The sequence below is a fragment of the Ursus arctos genome, unplaced genomic scaffold (genome assembly GCF_023065955.2).
Source record: "Ursus arctos isolate Adak ecotype North America unplaced genomic scaffold, UrsArc2.0 scaffold_3, whole genome shotgun sequence".
Classification (NCBI taxonomy): Eukaryota; Metazoa; Chordata; class Mammalia; order Carnivora; family Ursidae; genus Ursus; species Ursus arctos.
Window position 1 is genome coordinate 96,540,427 of NW_026622985.1, and position 19,200 is coordinate 96,559,626.

At 64.7% G+C, this 19,200-nt stretch overlaps 1 protein-coding gene across 5 annotated transcripts in view; it reads left to right on the top strand.

The window, feature by feature from the left end:
- The window catches only part of AGAP3 (ArfGAP with GTPase domain, ankyrin repeat and PH domain 3), a 53,360-nt gene that overhangs the window by 21,181 nt on the left and 12,979 nt on the right, over positions 1–19,200 (top strand). For 2 of the 5 annotated variants that reach the window (XM_026479170.4, XM_048212959.2), the window contains exons 2-10: positions 4,322–4,380; positions 4,643–4,730; positions 4,933–5,018; positions 5,163–5,304; positions 5,726–5,860; positions 6,052–6,179; positions 7,704–7,862; positions 11,345–11,437; positions 16,080–16,184. In XM_026479170.4, coding sequence (XP_026334955.2) covers positions 4,322–4,380; positions 4,643–4,730; positions 4,933–5,018; positions 5,163–5,304; positions 5,726–5,860; positions 6,052–6,179; positions 7,704–7,862; positions 11,345–11,437; positions 16,080–16,184 — 995 coding nt within the window. Of the gene's footprint in view, positions 1–2,140; positions 3,042–4,321; positions 4,381–4,642; positions 4,731–4,932; positions 5,019–5,162; positions 5,305–5,725; positions 5,861–6,051; positions 6,180–7,703; positions 7,863–10,243; positions 11,210–11,344; positions 11,438–16,079; positions 16,185–19,200 lie in introns of those variants that run through there. The other 3 variants (XM_048212960.2, XM_048212958.2, XM_048212961.2) reach the window with 3 other exon arrangements.

The following is a 19,200-nucleotide window of genomic DNA, read 5'->3' on the forward strand; positions in this document are numbered from 1 at the left end:
GCTGTTCTCCTTGAGGTCCTCGACCGGCCCTCTTGCCCGGGGATATCTACCCGGGGATATCTATGTGTCGGCTCTGTCTAACTGGGCTCTAACTGCTCGGGGTCAGGAAGGACTTCTGGGAAGGAGCGGGAGGAAGGAGGCAGCCAGGGGAGGGAGCGGAAGCTGTTGCCGGTTTGGGACTTGACCTGGGCTGAGCATTTTGCCTGGACTAGATTCTGCAGGTGCGGGGGGGAGCCAGCAGGAGCTGGTGCGGCTTCCAAGAACGGAAGACGTTCTTTTACCTCGGGGACGAGGCCCTGCTGCCTGCCTTCCCACAGCAGGCATGTGTGTCTGGGGCCTCTGCCCCTCGTGGGCCCTCCTGTTCCTCTCCTGCTGAGACAGCCAGTGATGTTCTAGGGCAGCTGGGCACCTTGTCCCTCTCCCTCTCCGGGGACAGAGCTACTGTCCCGTGCTTACAGTTCCATTGGCTTGTACTGAGCAGGCCTGTTCCTCTGGGGAGGGGTAATTCCCTCTGAGTCTGTGGGAGAGAGGGCAGACAGACAGATGTGCAGATAGGGACATGGAGTGTGGGAGACTTCAATGTGAGGAATCGAGGCAGGACTCCAGGGCTGTGTTCTTGTCCCCACGCCTGAAGGATCCTGGGAAAGGCCCTTCTGTGGAACCGTCTATTACGTGGGGAATACGCATCCTGGAGAGGGAGAAGCCGGCCTCATCACTGTTAATAAGTAGTCCCGGGAAAATATGAAACCACCCCCCGGGCTCTCCAGCCCTGGGAGATCCAGCCCGGGACTTGAGAGTTTCCAGCTCTGGGGCTCTTCGGGAGCACCTAGGATGGAGAGGCCCTGCCTTCCTCAGGCATTCCCCCACCCCAGCCCCCTCAGGAATGTGCCACTTTTATCTTGTACTTTGCTTCTACCCAGAAGCATGGAATTCTGAGGCTGAGAGGGATATTGGGAGTTGGGTTGTACTGGGGGTGGAGGAAATTGGGGAGTAGTATCTCTTTAAAGCACATGCAGCCCCCCCCCCCCCATCCTTGCCACTACCTAAACTCATTTCTCAGTCTGCCCATGGTCATGGGTTCCGGTAAACTAGCTCATCACCAGGGCCTCAGAAGAGGACTGGTGTTTAAAGTGCAGTGGAAAGCACAGCAGGGCAGCTCCTGGCCTCCTGCCCCCATCCCGGGGTGAGCCCTGCACTTCATGCGTGTGTCCGTCCAGCGCACCCCACACTCGTGAACAGGCATCTGTGCTTGGAGGGAGTGAGCATCAGGCTCCAGCCAGAACCGAGGGCAAACACTTCACCTTGGCCAGCCGCCCTCTGGACAGGAGGTGAGACCCAGCGAGCAGGGGACTGGAGACTCAGGGACACAGAAGTGAGTCACTCGTCCAGAAGTGTGTGATCCAAGACTGAAGGTTACCTTTTGGCTTCCACTGCCCTTAGGCGGGACACTTCACCGAATCCAGACAATTTTATCATCTCCGAGGGAGAAGAGCAACTCGGCCATTAACAGAAGAGCTGCCTGTAGCTTCCAGCAACTCTGAATTCTGCAGTTTCCCAACCTCACTGTCTCAGCCAAAAACTAAGCCTCCCCCCCATTTTACAGACAAGGAGACTGAGGGCCAGAGAGCACATATGACTTGCCTCCTGGCTCCTAATGTAAGCTTTCCATAATGCCGGCCCTGTGGTGTAACACCTGTTTGGTCCTTTAGAGAAAGAGCAAATGGCCCACTTCTCTCCCAAACAGGGCTCAGTGTGTGGTGTGCCGAGGACTGTTATTTATTTGGCCTGCTGGTAATGACAGCTCCTCACCTACTTGCCCCAATCCGAGGAGGAGCCCTGGGCTGGAATTTCCTGTTTTCTGAGGGCTCCGGGGGCTGCCCCAGCAGGCTGACTCTCCTGCCGCCGGCCGCCGTTCCAGGGTGTTCCAGGCCAGGCTTGCCGCCTCTCCTTGCTGGGCCGGCTCCCGGCCTCTCCAGGTCTGGGCTTGCCGGCGGCTGCGAGGTGGAAGCGTTGAGGGACTCCTTCGGCCTGACTCCAGGTGCCCAGAGGCCGGAGGTCCGTGCGCCCCGGCCGCGGCCCGGCCCGGGCCCAGCCCCGCGCCCCTCGCCATGGGCCTGGCCCTCGCCCGCGGGCCCTGAGCATGGAGCGGGGCTGGCTGCCGGGGGACAGCTGCAGCCGGGAGCGGCCCGCCGTCTGCCGCCGCGCCCACAGCGTCTGCGACTCGCTGGACCTGCACGGCGCCCCGGCCGGCCGCGCCGCCGCCGCCCTGCAGGCCGCCCTGAGCGCCGCGCGCGAACAGCCGGCGCGGCCGCGGAGCGTCTGCTCGGGCGGCCCGGGGCCCCCGCCCTCCGGCTCCCGCAGCCTACTGCTCGGCCTCCTGCGCCCGCGCCTCGGCCGCCGCGGCCCCGCCGACGGCCACCCGCCGGCTCCCGGGCCCGCGCCCTCGGGGCTCCCCGGCTCGGCCGCTCCCAGCCCCGCGCCCAGCCCCGCGCCGGCCCGGCGTAGCCGCACGCGGGGGGCCCAGGCGCCGCGGCCACGGCCCACCAGCATGACGTTCCTGGAGGTGAACCGCCTGGAGCTGGCGGCGGCCGAGGGCGCGGGCGCGGGCCTGGGCCGCGCGGGCAGCGCGGGCTTCTTGCGGGGCGCCTCGCTGTGGAGCAGCCAGCGCTGGCAGGTGCTCCGCGGCGGCGGCGGGCGCGGCACCCCGGGGCCCCGGCGCGGCCTGTCCGCGCTGAGGAAGAGCTTCAGCTTCCGCCTGCGCCGCGGCCAGGAGATCCGGCGCGCCGAGTCGGGGCTACTGCCCCGGGCGCGCACTCGCAGCGACGGCGACGCCAGCTCGCTGGGCGCCTTCCCGAGCCGCCGCGACCTGCTGCTGGGCGCCGAGGCCCCGCGCGCCGCGCCCGAGCCCGGTCGGCCCCGCACCGCTGCCGGTCTCTGGAGACTGCTCACCAGCCGCTTCCGCCGGAGGGAGCCCGCGCCCGCCGAGCCGCTGTGGAGCCCCCGGGCGGCCGCGGCCTCCGGGCTCCTGGGCGCGCAGAGCGGTAAGGGAGCGAGCCCGGCCGGGAGTCCTCTCTGGTTGGAGTCCCTGGTCGAGAGCGGGTGTGAAAACAAACCGAACCTGCTTGGGAGAGGGGGTGTGCCGTGCGGCCGGGGACTGAGTGAGACCGGTGCCGGTGCGCTCTGGGTGCCTCATGGGTGCCCAGAAGGTGGCTGTAGCAGAGGAGGACTTGCAGGTGCGTCCAGTGTGGGTCGCCCGCCACCCGTCGCTACCCCTGGCCCTTGGCATGGTGGAATGTGAGGCCAGGACGGAAGGGCCCCTTCCTCACTTCTGGCACTTGCAGAACTGAGTATCTGGAAGGGTGGAGAGTGCATATGCTTCTAGCTTCCAGGTGGGCTTGAGTCCTCGCTTCTAGCTGCCTCTGCACATGAGCAGAGGGAGTGCTTGCGGACCCGACCGATGGTGGCAGCTACTCTTTGACAGCCTGGGGAGGGCAAGCAGGCAGAGTCTGGCCTGGCTGGAGGATGGCCATTACAATGCAAAGAGTAAAGAAAATGGGGCTGACGGTGGGGCTGGAGGGGGCTCTGGGGACTTGGAGGCTTCCCCTCCCCAGGATACTGCCAGAGGAAGGCAAGAGCTGAGAAGGGCCTGGACCTGAGTACGGGCAGCCTGGGAGGTGGCTCTCTGGGAGGTGGCTCTCCTGGAAAGACAGAGTGGTGGCCTCCCACCGAGGAGGAGCTTGGGGAGGAGGGCCAGTTGGGCAGGATAGATAGCGCCCCATTCAACCTGCCCCTCACAGAACAAGGCCAGGTGAGGGCTCCTCCCTCTTCACCCCGCCTAGGAATGTGGTGGGTGGCCTCACCCTGTGAGGGTGAGCTGTTCCTACTCGCTGCAGGAGGCTGGCCCCCCTGCCCAGCTGCCAGGTGCCCGGCCCAGCTTGGGTCTGAGCTGAGAACTACTGGAGAGGCCTCTCACCTGGGCCGGGGGTCTGAGCCCTGGTGGGACCAGGCCCAGGTGTGGCTCAAGGTGGGAACTGCTTACCTTGCTGGAGCAGTAAGAGAAGGAGGGACACAGGTCCGGGGCAGAAGGACTGGGCCCACACCTCTTAGAGTCCTCTCCCTGAGGACCGTCATTGCTCCAGTCCTCTCCGGAAGAATTTTCCTGTCGGTCTCTAGAGAATTAGGAGTGAGGATTGGGGGTCCCATTGGGACGGTGCTGTTTTCTGGCCGTGGCCCAGGAAGGGGCAGTATAGGAGACAGCTGGTGGCGATGGCACCGGCCTGTGTGCCTCCTGAGTCCTGATGGGTGGCCTTCTCTCCTGCAGACTCCTTTGTAAACAGCCAGGAGTGGACCCTGAGCCGCTCGGTTCCGGAGCTTAAAGTGGTGAGTGAGATCGGGGGGGGGGGGGGCAGGCAGCCCTGGGGCTGGGTGGGCACAGGCTAGCGTGATGGGCCCAGGCGTTGCTTCCCCTACTTCCAGTCCCCTCCTTCTCTGGTCTTGGCCTTTCTCCGACGCCCCTCACTTCTGGTCAGCTTTCCTTTCTAATCCTTAGTTCTGGCCCTTCTTCTTAGGGTCATCTGTCTTTCCTGTCCCATGTTTTCTGTCTTGCCCCTGACCGTGGCTCTCACCCCTTCCTCTCCCACAGGGCATTGTGGGGAACCTGTCTAGCGGGAAGTCGGCCCTGGTGCACCGCTATCTGACAGGGACCTATGTCCAAGAGGAGTCCCCTGAAGGTGAGCATCACGGGCTTGCCTGGGCTCTGAGGCTGGCCGCTCTGTTCCCCCCGTGCCCCCAACTATCGTCTGTGCCAGGGAGGCTGGAGACCCCCGTCCTTCCGAGTCTTCCTGTCTCCTCTGTTGGTAGCTGTGGATTTCATCAGTGCTTGGCCGCGGTGGGCTCTCCCAGCTTGGGGCCTGATCATGCGCTCTGTCCTAGGGGGTCGGTTTAAGAAGGAGATTGTGGTGGATGGCCAGAGTTACCTGCTGCTGATCCGAGATGAAGGCGGCCCCCCTGAGCTCCAGGTGATGCTCCTGCCCCCCACCCCCGGCCCGTGGCGCCCCTTGCCCAAGGATCGGGTTGGGATCGGGCAAAGCTGTGTGTGTGCAGAGGGGCGTGGAGCTTCCCCAGGAACGGGTGCAGGGGGTAATTCTGCTCGGTCCCCCTAGTTTGCTGCCTGGGTGGATGCGGTGGTGTTCGTGTTCAGCCTGGAGGATGAAATCAGTTTCCAGACGGTGTACAACTACTTCCTGCGGCTCTGCAGCTTCCGTAACGCCAGCGAGGTGCCCATGGTGTTGGTGGGCACGCAGGGTGAGCGGGCCCGCGGGGCTGGTGCTGGGGTGGGGGGCGTGCACACGGGGCCCGCGGGGGCAGGGGAGAAAGCCACCTGCTCTCCCCTCCTGGTGCTGACTGAGCCTTCCTGTGTCGCCCCAGAGCGGGCACCGCCACCTTGCTCTATACACGCTCGATCTCCCCAACTGGAGCCTCCCACCCGTGTGACGATCGTGTCCACGGTGTTGGGGGCGAATAAACGGAGCGGCTGGCTTGTGTCCACCCTGAGTTAGTGGCGGAGCTGGAACGAGGCCTGGATGCCCGTATGCTTGCGCTCCGCGTTGTCCACTGGCCTGGCTCATGGCCCACGCACGCTCGGACCCAGCGCCGCACCCTGTCCCCATCCGTGGCACCGCTTCTTGGCAGGCTGAGTAAAGTCCCACCCTCCCGCCTCCCACAGACGCCATCAGTGCCGCAAACCCGCGGGTCATCGACGACAGCAGGGCCCGCAAGCTCTCCACAGACTTGAAGCGCTGCACCTATTATGAGACGTGCGCGACCTACGGGCTCAACGTGGAGCGCGTCTTCCAGGACGGTAACTCGGGCGCGGGGCGGGAGGCTCCCCCCCTTCCAGGACGGTAACTCGGGCGCGGGGCGGGGAGGCTCCCCCAGAGCGGGGGCTCAGGACGCTCTGTGGCCAGCGGGGCTGTGCGCCCTGGGGGGCGGCTCTAAGCTGGGCTTCTCCCTTCTCCCCAGAGGGGTAACTGACTCTGCTGTCCCCTGCAGTGGCCCAGAAGGTAGTGGCCTTGCGGAAGAAGCAGCAGCTGGCCATTGGGCCCTGCAAGTCACTGCCCAACTCCCCCAGCCACTCGGCAGTGTCCGCCGCCTCCATCCCGGCCGTGCACATCAACCAGGTGCGGCCAGCCTCCCCGCCTCCCGCCGCGTGTCCTCGCCTCGGCCCTCATCATCTTGTCTGTCTGCCTGCGTGTCCCCACCTTGTCTGGTCTCCCGCCTTGTGATTGGTGTGAAAGCGCTGGCTTGAGCTCCCCGTTGCCTGCACGACTGGCCTGGCCTCCTCTGTGCCCCGTAGTGACCGCCTCCCTGCTAGTCCCCGACCTTGTTGCTGCCCCTCTTGCCCCGCAGCCACGGTAGCGGAGGCCGCCCGGAAGCTGGCTCGGAAGTTGCTCCCCGTGGAACCATACTTGGGGGGCGCCGGAGGGCTCTCACGGGCCTGCTCCCTCCTCACCTGTGGCCCTGCAGTTAGAAGGGCAGCACAGGCCCCCCAGGGGCCGACGGCCTTTGTGCCGCGTGGGGTAGTAGCGGTGCTCTGAGCCAGGCCCTGCCAGCGATTCTCCCCGACAGCTCCGGGATGCCTGCCCACTTCCTGCCTGCTGCCCAGTTAGTTTTGGGCCCTCCGTCCCCGGCTCCGTAGAAAGGCCCGGGTGGGCACAGATGTACTGGCTTGAGTGGTCAACCTGACCGCCTCCGCCCTACTTCTGCCAAGGGCTGCTGTCTCCAAGGCCCGCCCGGCCCCCAGGCTTTCTGACGGCGGCCTGGGTGCTTTTCCAGAGGCCCCTCCGTTAGTGTTTCAGGAGACAGCAGGGGTTTCCCCGGGAGCATCCCCACCTGGAAAAAAGGAGGAGCGCTAGGTCTTTCCGTGTTTGCCCTGAGCCGGCGGAGTGCGGGGCGGGACGTCCGGGCTCGGTGTGCGGGCCCTGCCATGTGGCTCTGAGGCCAGGGGGCAGCTGTTAGGGCATTTTGCTTTTTGTGCGGATGAGGATTCGAGGAGGCTGTCAGGGCAGGACGTGTTCTCTGCTTAGTGACTATGGGCAGTTAGGAAGCAGGCCTCGCTGTGCTGTGCGTGTTTCCCGAGTCCCGGAGTAGCTGCGGCCATGCGCTTTCTGTCTCCATCATGTGATCCCCTCTGTCTCTCTTCCTTTCCCACCTCTGTCCTTTATCTGCTGCTTCCTCTGAGAACAGTCTTTGCTCCGTGCCGCTCTCGGCCTCGGCTCTCCCGTAACCTGCCCCAGTCCCGCACACTGTCCGGAAGCAGGACCACCGCCTCCCCGGGAGTCCTGCGCCCCACCCTGGCCTCCCGCATCTTTGGCACATGTCACTGACTTGGGGGCTCATCCGAGGTGACCTGCTCCCTTGTGCCCGACCCCCTGTGAGGCAGGGCTCCACCGGTCTTTGGCACTTACTCTGACCCGATTCAGCTCACGGGTGGGCACGAAAGCAGGCCCGCCTGGGCCCTAGCGGGGTAGCCCAGGGCGGTGCTGGCTGGCTTCTGCCGGCCTCCAGGCTGTGCCGCCTTCCTCCTCCGCTGCCCCATGAGCCCCAGGCCAGGTCCCCACACCACAGGGGCTCCCAGCTGCTGCCTGCCGCCTGCCGCTGCACCCCGCTCCAGAGCAGCCCTCAGCAGCCCTCTCTGTCCTTAGGCCACGAATGGCGGCAGCAGCGCCTTCAGCGACTACTCCTCCTCAGTCCCCTCCACCCCCAGCGTCAGCCAGCGGGAGCTGCGCATCGAGACCGTGGCGGCCTCCTCCACCCCCACACCCGTCCGCAAGCAGTCCAAGCGGCGTTCCAACATCTTCACGGTATGTGCCCTGCGCGCTGCCCTCCCGCCGGCCCGGCTGCCGGCACTGGCGAGGCAGGGCCCAGCCCCCAGCCCCCAGCCGGGAGGGAGCAGGCAAGAGCCACAGACACTGGGCCACGGGCAGCCCTAGCCAGCAAGATGCCATCCACACAACACACACCGTTTCTGTAGGCTCCTTCCCAGTGCTCTCCTGCGCACATCCAGACTCTTCTTGACGGTCTCTCTGAGCCCACAAGGGGCTGCCCGAAGCATGTGCACACAGACCCTCCTGCCTCTGCCGCACACACTCCCCCCTTCCCCTGACCCATAGAGCTTCTTGGCCAGCTCGCGGGATCTTTGGGCACGTCTGCTCTGACGCCCCGACGCCCTCGATTGCACAATTGTGGATCGAGCCCCCACGGTTTTGTGCCCAAGGCTCCACGAAGGGTTAGCTGGCGGAGCTAGAACCGGGGCTCCGGCCTCCTCATCCGCATTCTTCTCTTTTCCCCTGACCTTACGCTTCCCGCCCACTGCCGCAGTTGGTCCGCAAAGGGCTTAGACGTCTTTCCCCAGGTCTTGGCTCCTGAGGCCTAGCCTGTGCCTCATCGCCCGGCCTCAGGCTCCGTGCAGGCTTATCCTCTCCCCTCCTCACAAACCTCACACCGGGGACCCATGTGCCTTCTGTGGCTAGGGGCCCAGCCCCGCAGCCCTTAGGTGCCCCCAGTCTGCTGGCTGTCCGTGGCCAGCATCTGAGGCACAGTGCCTGCCCCACACTCTCAACTTCCAGCTGGGACTTGGCTGGGCCCTACTGGGAGTCTTGGGTCAGACGCAGGTGGGTGAGCTGGCTGTGTGGATTCGCAGGAGACCACTCGGGGCTTTTGCGTCAGTCTGCGCGCCTCTTTCTGGGCAGCAGGGCTTGGCTCGCAGCCTGGTCCTGTGTCCGGCTGGCCGGGCAGGCCCTGCCAGGCTCCCTGGAGCCCCGTCCAGACAGAGCCAGTACCCCCAGGCCTCGTTCATTCATTCTTGCCTCCGCCTGCCCAGCACACCGCTGCCGGTCTGCACTCCTCCGTCCCCCGCCCCCCGTGCCTGCCACGAGCCCCCTCCTCGTCCCTGCTGACCACCCCTTTCTGCGGAAAGCTGCTGCCGTGCACTGCGCTACCCCAGCCCTGAGCCTGCCTAGACTCGAAGCGTCTTGTTTCCGTTCATGCGCATTGAGCCACTCACCGCCCTGGGCTGCCTGCTTGTGCCCACGCCCGCTGCCACAGAGCCCCCCGGGTGCCTGTGTTTGCAGTGACCGCCGTCTGCGCCCCTGGCACCTGCTCCCTCCGCCCCATCCTGAACCTCTCACTTCCTCCGCTGCTAGGCCTGCTGTCCTCCCTCTGCCGTCCATGTCCCGCTCATGGCCTCCTCGCCGCGCCCTCCGTGCTCCCCGCCCTGTGCTCCCCGCTGCCTGCTCCGCTCCGCTGCGCTGCCTGCGCCTGCCACCCTCGCTGCGCGCACGGCACGGCCTCCCCCCGGCCCTTCCACTCCATCCTCACTGTGGCGACCTTAGTTTTTCTTTTCATTGTTTCCATGGTGACCTCCCTTGCGCCATTGTCCACGAGGAGGCCTCGAGACCTGTCCGTCTCTAGGAGCGCGTCTCGGGACCTCCCCACTCTCATCGTTGCTGTCGGGGCCACCTCCTCGCCCTCATCGTCCTCCCCAGCAGAGCCACGCCTGCTCTGTGGCCGGTGTCCTTGTGACCCACCCCCTGGATGTGGCCATCGATGTCCCCAGTCTCCCCCATGACCTCATGTACTCATTTTGTTGCCACTCTTGCCCTGCTTCCCATCCTGGGGCGCTGCCCCTCGGGGCTCCCAGGGAATCCTCTGGTGGTTGGGGGCCTCTTGGCTCACCAGCCTGCCCGGGGCAGGCTGTACCCCACTCCCCCCAACCAGCTCTTTGGTCCGGGGACCTGGTGGCAGCGGTCCCATCTACCTTCCTCCTCCCTGGGCCGAAGGAGCAGAGGCTGTGGCGCCCAGGAGAGGCCTGGGGCAGGTGCTGATGGCGGAGCCGTGGGCAGTGGCCTCTGGCCCGGTTCTTCCTACTCCCATGGTTGTGTGCCCCCCCACCCCCCCGCAGTTGCAGGCCTGTGCTCTGGCCTTTGCCCCGGGCTCCCGGCGGCCTGGGAGAACAGGAAGGGATGGGGGCCCCGGACGCCCAGTGGCGAATGTTCCCTGATGAGCCGGACGGCCCAGCGGCCCCTGAAGCCACCGCCGCCTCCTCCTCCTCGTCCTCCTCCTCCTCTTCATCCCGCTGCCGCCTCTCCCCAGGCACCTGGGTCTCTGCCCTCACCAGTGCTGACCGACTCGTGCGGGGCTTGAGTATAACTTGCCAAAATCTTTATTCTTTCGATATTTGCAGATATGTGCCACTGTTTCCAACTTTTCATCAACAAAAAGGCCTTTCCAACTCCTTCCAAATTAGAAGACCAGGTGGTGACACACAGCACCTCTGGACATTCTCCCCTGTGCGGGGCCGGAGGCGGGCCGGGCCCTGGGACTGCTCTCAGATGAGAAGCGGCCGCCGTGCTCCCCACTCCAGAGACCCACAGGAACCTTTGTAACTAACCCCCACCCCCAGGGAAGGCTAGGAACGCTGGAGCCCGCGGCTGGGGGCTGCCGGGGGACCAGGCCCGGCTGGACGCGCTGCGCCAGGCTCGCTGCATGGAGAAGAAGGGAGCTCGGCCCCACGCCCGGCGCCAGGCCAGCGCAACAAGGCCCAGAGGGGCGGGGGCGTCCGAGCGCCCGCCCTGGCCCAGCCCAGCTGCTCCTGGGGGGAGCTTTCCTGCCCCTCCCCTCCTCTGCTCCTTCCTGCATGGACTTCTGCCGTTCCTGCTCCGCTCCGGATGCCACAGCCACCGCCGCGCGCTTGCCTTTCCCCCTCTTGGCCTCCCCATTTCCTAGGATCCGCGTTGGGGCGGGCTCTGCCCCAGGAGCCTGGCAGGGGCGCAGGGCCTCTTCTGGCCTCTCTCCTCTCTCTCTCCATCCACTGTGCCCCTCGGGCCTCGCCGACCGTGCTCGGTGCAACGTGTCGTGTGGTGTCTGCTGCAGACGGGCCACTGCCCGCTCACTTCTGGACTTTGCTCTCCCCGGTTATCGTGCCCCGTGCTCCCTGCCGTCCCTCAGCCCCACCGTCCACCTCTCCTCGCCCCCTCCCTTCTCTTATGCCCCAGCCCTCTGGGCTGTGCGCTCCTCGCGCCCTTGGTATTCCGTGTCCTTGCTCTTTTGTAAGGGGCGGGCCTGGCTCAGTGACCTGTGCTGCTCTGTATGGTGCCGTGTGTAAGAATAAACCCGTTGGAATACTCATGGTCTCCGTTCCTTCCCGGTCCCGCCGCCCCGGCCCTGCCCCACTGCTAGGGCCTGCCCAGGAGGAGGGAGGAGGGGAGGGGAGGGGAGTCCAGGTGGGCTGCTGTCCCCCATGGACCCTGGGCCCATTTAACACGCCTCTTCTTTTCTCTTGCAGTCTCGAAAGGGTGCCGACTTGGACAGGGAGAAGAAGACGGCTGACTGCAAGGTGGACAGCATCGGGAGTGGCCGGGCCATCCCCATCAAACAGGTCAGCACTCCTTTGCCCTGTGGCCGGAGAGCGGTGGAGATGAGGAATGAGGTCCGGGGAACACGGGACGATGGTCTTTCCTTCCGGGGCCCCGAGCGGGGGGTGGGGGTGGGGGTGGTGATGTGAGAGGCGAGCGCTCCCCCCGCCAGGCCTGAATGCTTCACCGGGAGAGAGGTTCTCCCGCTAAGGACAAACCTCTGGGAGGAGTGGCCGCCTGGGCTGGAGCAGGCCCTCTGCGGGCTCTGCCGGGTCCTCCTCACCGCCACCGGGGGGCAGCAGAGAGCTGCCTGCCGTCCTCACCAGCTCTCCCGCGGGTGGTTCAGGAGTTGGGTGGCCAGGCCTACCTGTCCTACTCCCAGAAAAGGGTTTCACAGAAGAGTACCCTGAGGAGCACGCACTGAGGGGCACACTGAGGGCTGCTCCGGCCCTGGCTCATTAGTGCAGTTTGCTCCATGGGAGCCTGTCTTCCCTGGAAAAGCTGAGTTGAGCTGCCCCCCCACCCCCAGGTGCCTCCTTTCAGAGTCTCTGCCTGCAGGGCTGGGCCTTCGGAAGCTTGGAGCTTCCCACACCCCCCGAGTGGGTCCCGGTGCTGGAGAAAGACCTTGAATGTGGCAGGGCGTCCTTGTGCAGAGATGGTGGTGTGTTGGGCAGGGCAGTAGGGCTGCTGGGCCGGGGTGGGGGGGGGGCGGGGAGGGCGGTAGAGCCGGGAGGTGTCTGTGGAGCTCAGTCAGAAGCCTGCTGGCTGACATGCCCGTGAGGACGGGCGCAGCGGCTTGGTGGTCAGGATGCTGGGCTCAGCCCAGATCTTCGTGGGAGCTGGTGGTTAGACATGCCGTGTCTATAGGGGCTGTATTGTCTGTCAGGTTGTGACTACAGAGGAGACTGGGGTGGCCAGGTCACCGGAGCTCTGCCAGGCCAGGGCCCCGTGGTCAAGGTTTGGCCCTCCAGGCTGGGCCTTCTGGGGCCCGTGAGCAGTCTGACAGAATTCCTGTGTTAAAGTGGGATTCTAACCCTGCCGTGAAGGTCCGTTTTGAACGGAGAGCCCGGAAATGGTGTCCGGGTCCCAGAGGGCAGGTGGGAAACACTCTGTTGCTCCGCGTCCTGTGTCTCTGCTTCCGTTCTCCCCTGGAATCTCATCGCAGGGGCCTGGCAGAGGCCGCTCTAGCCGGATCGCTGCCGGGGAGGCCGGGGCAGCGGCCAGTCTCCTCACCTGTCTGCGTGTGTCTGGGTGCAGGATCGGACCCCATAAACCTGTTGATGGTGTGATTGCGTGTTTGGGGGCTGTGCAGACGAGTGCCCCTGGGGAACCGCTCACCAGGCGAGGCGGGGGTGCCTCCGGAGGCCCGGCACTCTCCGCTTTTGGGGGGGTGCTTTCTTTTTTTTTTTTTTTTTTTTTTAAAGATTTTATTTATTTATTCGACAGAGATAGAGACAGCCAGCGAGAGAGGGAACACAAGCAGGGGGAGTGGGAGAGGAAGAAGCAGGCTCATAGCAGAGGAGCCTGATGTGGGGCTCGATCCCATAACGCCGGGATCACGCCCTGAGCCGAAGGCAGACGTTTAACCGCTGTGCCACCCAGGCGCCCCTGGGGGGGGTGCTTTCTGAGCTTGCTACCGACACATCAACATTTAGTACGTAAAAAAACACGTTTTCCAGGGCCCTTATTTTGAGATAAGGGTAGCCCCAAATGCCTCCCTCCTGTTTGGGGTACAGGCTAATTTGTCACTTCCCTGAATCCCCCACATGGAGGGAAGGGAGAGCTGTAGGATGGGGCTGGAGCCCTGTGAGCTTGCCCCTGGGGCTCTGGTCCAGCCCCGGGCCAGCTGGGTCGCCTGGCTGATCCAGGTCGCTAAACCTCAGGGACCCCTGTAGGAGCGGACCCTGCCAGGAAGGAAGCTGAGCGAGCTCTCATGCCACAGCGGGGTCGCGCAGGAGTCTCGCAGGGCACTCGGGGCCTGTCTGCATGGAGGTGGGGGCCGTCCATGCTCTAGTTTCCCAAGCCCCATGGCCCTTCCTGGCGCTTTCCCCCAACCTCTGGCTGCCCAGGGCCGGTGTGGCCCCCTTCCCGCCCTCGTGTCCCAGTCTCCCCATCCCGTTCCTTCCCCCTCCCCCCCACTCCTGCTGGGAGTGGAGATTGCATTTCAGTTGCCATTTGCATTCCCAATCAATCCGGACTCTGCAATTAAGCCGGCTGGCGGAGCTGGGAGGGAGGCGGCGGCGGAACGGGTCCTCTGGGGGCTGTCGCCTCCGCACCGCTCCCATTCCGCCCCAGATTGCTTCCTGCTCCGCCGTGCGCAGCCGGGCTGGCCAGGGAGGGGAGCAGGAACCCCTGTAGCTCGTCTCCCTCCTTGGAAGGCAGGATGTGAGGGAACGGGAGGCCCTGGGTAGGCAGGCCTCTCGCTGGCCCAGCCTTTCTGCTTGTTCTGTGCCCTGTGCGGGCTGGCAGGTGAGAGGCAGGTGAGAGGCGGGTGGGGCGCGAGTGGGCGGCAGGTCGAGTCCCTGGCCAGTCGCGCTCGCTCTCCTCCTTGCCGTCCTCCCACACCCGCTCGCTCTTGGAGCTCATTAGCTCATTAGCGCTAGGCCATGGCTCCCCTGCTTCCTGGCGAGGCCCAGGTGAAGGAGGGGCCAGAGAGCTGGGTAGGAGGGGGCTTCCCTCCCAGACGGGCCCCCTGGGCATCCTGATCCTGACCGCCTGCTTGGAAGTGCTCTCCCTATCTGCCCGGCAAAGGGAGGCCCAGGCAGGTAACGCGACTTGTTTGATGTAGAGGGCTAGCTGGTGGCAGACTCGGGAGCAGAGCCTGGCTTCCGTTCCCCATGACCCGGAGCTGGGACTGGACCCAGGAGGGAAGGGCTCCAACGTGAAGAAGATGAATGGTCCGGCGAGGGAGGGCAGGGCTCAGGTGGGAAGGATTTGAGAGCAGAGGGTAGTGTGGAATCCCCCACTGAAGGCCGGGGGCTGTGGAGGAGGGGGAGATGAGGAGCAGGTGAGCTGGCCACGGCAGCCATTCTCCCGGCCCTTCCTGAGGGCACCGGGTGAGACTGGGGGCTGCCTTCTCCAGAGTCTGGCTGGTGGTCCTGAGGGGTGTTGTCTGCAGTCAGGGGACAGGAGGGGGTGGATGCCATGCCCAGAAGCAGATCACTGAGGCTCCTTTGCAGACCACAGGGCAGGGGTCCGACTGCCTTCTGGAATGTTCCAGCCATACAGTCTAGTGAAGGTCCCATTAATACCACTTGTCTTCACATGCTCCTTGTGAGGATAGGGTGTCTCATGCCGATGGGGACCAGGTCGTAGAATGTGTCCTCAGGTGACTCGGGACCCCCAACTCGATCTCATGTGGCCGCACCTCCCACAACAGCATCTGTCTTTTGGGGGCGGTGGGAAGAGGGGGGCAGGGAAAGGAAGGAGTGGTAGTGAGGATCTGAAACATCTGTTGAAAGGTGGGAGACTCTCGGCTCCTTCTTGGTTCCTATGGGGCAGGATGTCCCAATGGCCTGTTGGCTTGCCTCCTCCCTTTAGGACTGAGCCTTCTCTTCGGAAGAACTAAGAGGGGAAGTGTGAGAGAATCTGGGTCTACCCTTCACCCTTGGGCTCCAGGATCTGAGCTGATACTGTTCCCTCACACTCGAGTCTCTTAATCTTTGTTTTTCTCCTTGTCTTAGGGCAGGGCCTCCATTCCTCAAGCAGGAGCCATTACAAAACCACATCTTTGAGCCACACCTTTTTGGTCCCCACTGGGGTGGACTCCGGGTGTTTGCTCTGCTCTCTCCTAGCCTCTGCTGGCCCTGGCTCCTCCCCGCTTGGGCCCCTCCTGTGTGGCTCTCCCCTCGGAGGAGTTTTATCCCAGAATCTCCAGGGAATGCTGCCTCTTCTTGGCCCTCCTGTGTTTGGGGCGGGGGGTCTCCCAGGGGTGATGCTGGTCCTGAGAAGCTGCCCCTGGGATCCGTTCGTGGCCCTTTGTCCTCTCCCTGACCCCAGCTCCTATCCTCAGCCGTTCTCCTGTGCTGTCTGGCGTTTCAGGGAGAGAGCCAGAGGTGGGCAAGGGCATCTTCGGGGGTGGCCATTGCTGGCTCTGCCCTGCGGCCTTCCTCTCTCGGCCACAGCTCCTTTCAGCATCTCTGACGGCCGCCGTCGGCTGGCTTCTCCCAGCCCACCCACCAGATGTTTGCTGGGCATCTGCTGTGTCCCAGGCACTGTCACGGTGCTGAGGGTGTGTCCGCGAACAGAGCACAGCCTTGCTCTCTCCCCTGCACGCGGAGCGTGTCGTAGGCTTGCACAGAGAACTTGGCTGCTGAGCTCCGTGCCTGGGTCGCCACACTGCTCGGCCTGGGGAGTCTGGGGCATTCTAGGGACGGTTCACCCACCCCTGGAGACCTACGGGCGGGAGCATCACTGCCAGGAGGTCATCTGACACCCTGCCTCCTGGTGCTGGCATGGCCCCATGACTCCGGGGGACTGGGGAGGTGGGCCCCCAGAATGCTTCCTGGAGGATGGTCAGGACAGCCGTCGGCTTCCGTCCTTTATAGCCTGTCGGCTCAGATGAGGACAGAGACAGAGGACGGTGTTGCCTCGTGTCACCGTGACCTTCTCTGGGCCTGGTATGTGTGGGCTGGCGCCCGCCTCTGACCCAGACTCTGTCCTCAGGGCGTCCTGCTGAAGCGGAGCGGCAAGTCCCTGAACAAGGAGTGGAAGAAGAAGTACGTGACACTCTGTGACAACGGGCTGCTCACCTACCACCCCAGCCTGCACGTGAGTCCGTGGGGCCCTGGGCCGGGCCAGAGCCGCAGAGGCGGGCGGGCGGGCGGACTCCAGCACGGAGGGACGCGGTTCAGGTGGATTCGCCCTTCAGAAAGGGCCCCGCGGTGGCGGCTGGGGAGCAGCACAGACGGCAGGACACACGCCGGGGCCAAGCACTCGCCCGCAAAGCTCTGAGTTGTGGTTGAACCCTTCGGAGCACGCTCAGCCCTGGGACGGCTGCCTCCTGGCCCGGCCGCCGCGTGCGGTCAACGTCTACGTCCTGCACGCTCCTTGTTTAAAGAACTGAATGGGGCCCATTTATGTGGAATCGCTCAAGCTGCAGGTGCCAGTGGTTGCCAACCAGTTGTCTTCAGGGAAGCCACATCAGTGGGGACCCCCGGGTCCCTGGGGTGATGGAGAGCCAGAGGGCCGTTAAGCCAGGGCTGCCGAGACGGGCACGGGTCCTCTTGGGAAGGGGAGCGTGGGGGTGGGCGTGTCTGTGGCTGGAGGGGTCTGGAGGGTGTGTGGGTCCGCCCCGGTGGGGGGGGGTGCGATGATGGCAGAGTGGCCCCTGTGGCAGCTCCCCCACCTTTCCTTCTTCCCCCTCCCCTCGCTGCGTGGCTCCAGCACACAGCTGTTGCCAGAATCCATCTCTGTCACCGCCCCACTGCGGGGCTAATGAGTTCTCCCGTGAAGCCCCTCAAGCACAGCACGTGGGCCGGCCCCACCCCCGGCCCGGCGGCCCAGGGCCTGCCTCCGAGGGTCCCTCGCCTGCCCCTGAATCTGCACAAGGTGTCAGGGAGGCCCGACCCAACAGGTGCTGGGCCCACCGGTGCCCGGCCTGACCGGGGCCTGAGCGTGCCGCCCCCTCCGCGCCCCCGAGCCAGCGCGCCGAGGCCCGGCCTGGGAGGAGCCGGCGGTCTGCTTCTGGGCAGGACGGAGCCCAGCCGGGTGCTGCTGGGCCTCTCCCTGCCCAGGGCCTCGGGCGCTGGCCCTTTTCCCCTAGCTCCGCGGCCACGGCTGGTTAGACGGTTTCCTCCTGGTGTCTCATCCTCCACAGGGTGGGAGCTGGTGCCAGGATCCTGGGGGCTGAGGAGGGGCCGCACCGGCGCCCTTGGGCGTTCAGTCCACAGGCTCTTCCGCCCTGCTCCCGCGGCCACATCGTTCAGGGACCTGGTCCTGCTGCGGAGCCCATGAGCGGCAGCAAGGCGCAGGTGTCTCAGGAGGCCACGGGGCCTCCTGCAGGGGCAGGGCCTCTTGACCGGCAAGATGGCAGAGCCACAGCGCTCCCCAGCTGACAGGCCACCATGCCTGTTGGTAGGCCAGCCTCGCGCCTTGTAACTCCCAGCTAGCCGTACTTCTCCGTCCTCCCCTTTATCCCAGGCAAGATGCATTCGTTCTCCTCAGGCAGCGTCTTGCTGGTGGGACCGGGAACGAGCCTGTCGGAAGCACCCCACTTTCCCCCACCCGTGTTGGGGTGGCCTTGGCTTTCCCTTTTGCTGCATCCGTACCCGCTCTTTCTGCTCGGTGCTGCTCGAGCTGTGCTGTGTCCCTTTTGCTTGTCCCCATGCCTCAGATAATGGAGGAAGCCCAGTGTGGGAAGAGGGACAGGAAGGGGGTCTCAGCACATGGAGGGAAGTGTTGGCGGGGTTTGGTTTGAGTTTGGGAAGGGAAGGGAAAGGCTCGCGGGAACGCTGCTTTTACGCTCAGCAGTCTAGAGAGCAAAAGTGTGGTGGGCTCGGTTGGGTCATCAAAGTCACCCAGCCAGTGGCTGAGCTAATATCTGGACCCATGGCTTTCACTTGAAGCATGACCCAGATTTTTCTGCGTCGTGCCCAGAGCACCTCTCTTCGGGGCTAGCCGAGAAGGTGACTGGAGAGTTCACATCCAGGCAAGTGTTGCCCAGGTTGTCAAGGAGGACGGAAGGAACCAATGGGCCAACTGCCTGGGCCGCTCTGAGGAGCTTGTTGACCCGAGTGCCGCTGGGGGCGTGCAGGGGCCGGGGACAGGATCCGGGTGCTAGGGGCTTCCAGGCCTGTCCTTGCTTTCTGGCAAGGGGAGTCTAAGAGGCAGGTGGCTCTGCTGGCCTGTCCCCCGCCAGGCCCCGTCTTGTTCTCTGGGCCACAGGACCTCATGAAGAGGCGAGCGACAGCCTCTCTGAGGACACAGGCGCTCTGGCAGCTCTTCGCTGGCTGCCCGTGGGCTGAGGCATTAAAATGTAGGCCTTCCTCCCCCACGAGAAGCCGGGAGGCGCTGGCTCGTGCGGAGAGCCGCGGCCCTGCCCTGCGGATGCTTCTCTTCCGTCCAGAAGACACCGCTCGGGTTGGAAAGGTGTGGGAACCGTGAAAGTAGGAGCTGAGGCCGCACCGGGGGTCATCACGTGCAGCTGCATGAACAGGGTTGAGTTTACTGCTAGCGAAGGCCCTTCACTCCGTCTGCCCCTCTCGCCTCTTCCTCCCTCGGCGTCTGCCGTGCTCAGGTGTTGCCGCCTTACCTGCCTCCGTCTGCCCTTCACCATCTTTCCCCAGCGGCGCGGCCTTCTTCGTTGCCAGCGGCAAGCGGGCACCCCCCCCACTCCGCCCGGTGAGCCGCCTGACTTCCCGGAAGGTTCCCTCCTGCTGGGGAGCTGGGCAGAGGAAGGGCCCTCCGGTCACCCCGGAGGTGCACACGCGCCACTCGCGGCCTCGTCGGCTGCCGTCGCAGGGACAGTTCCTGCCCGCGACCGCAGGGCTGTGGCGCCAGTGACTCGCCTGCTGCCGGAGGTCGGTCGGGCCGGAGGGACCGGCGGGGCGTACGGAGGAAGGGCTGCCGGGCAGGCCTCAAGCCTTGCGCCCCAGCCTCGCCTGGCCCAAGAGAGCCCGCCACAGCCTCCCCCATTTTGCAGCCAGCGGAGCCATTCACACAATCACCTTCTGTTAATTCTATCTGCAACATCAATTAAATTGTTTGTAGAAACTAATTGAATGTGGCTTAATCACACATCTTAATAGCTTTCCACGCTCTGAACTCGTTGTTAATTCCAGTAATA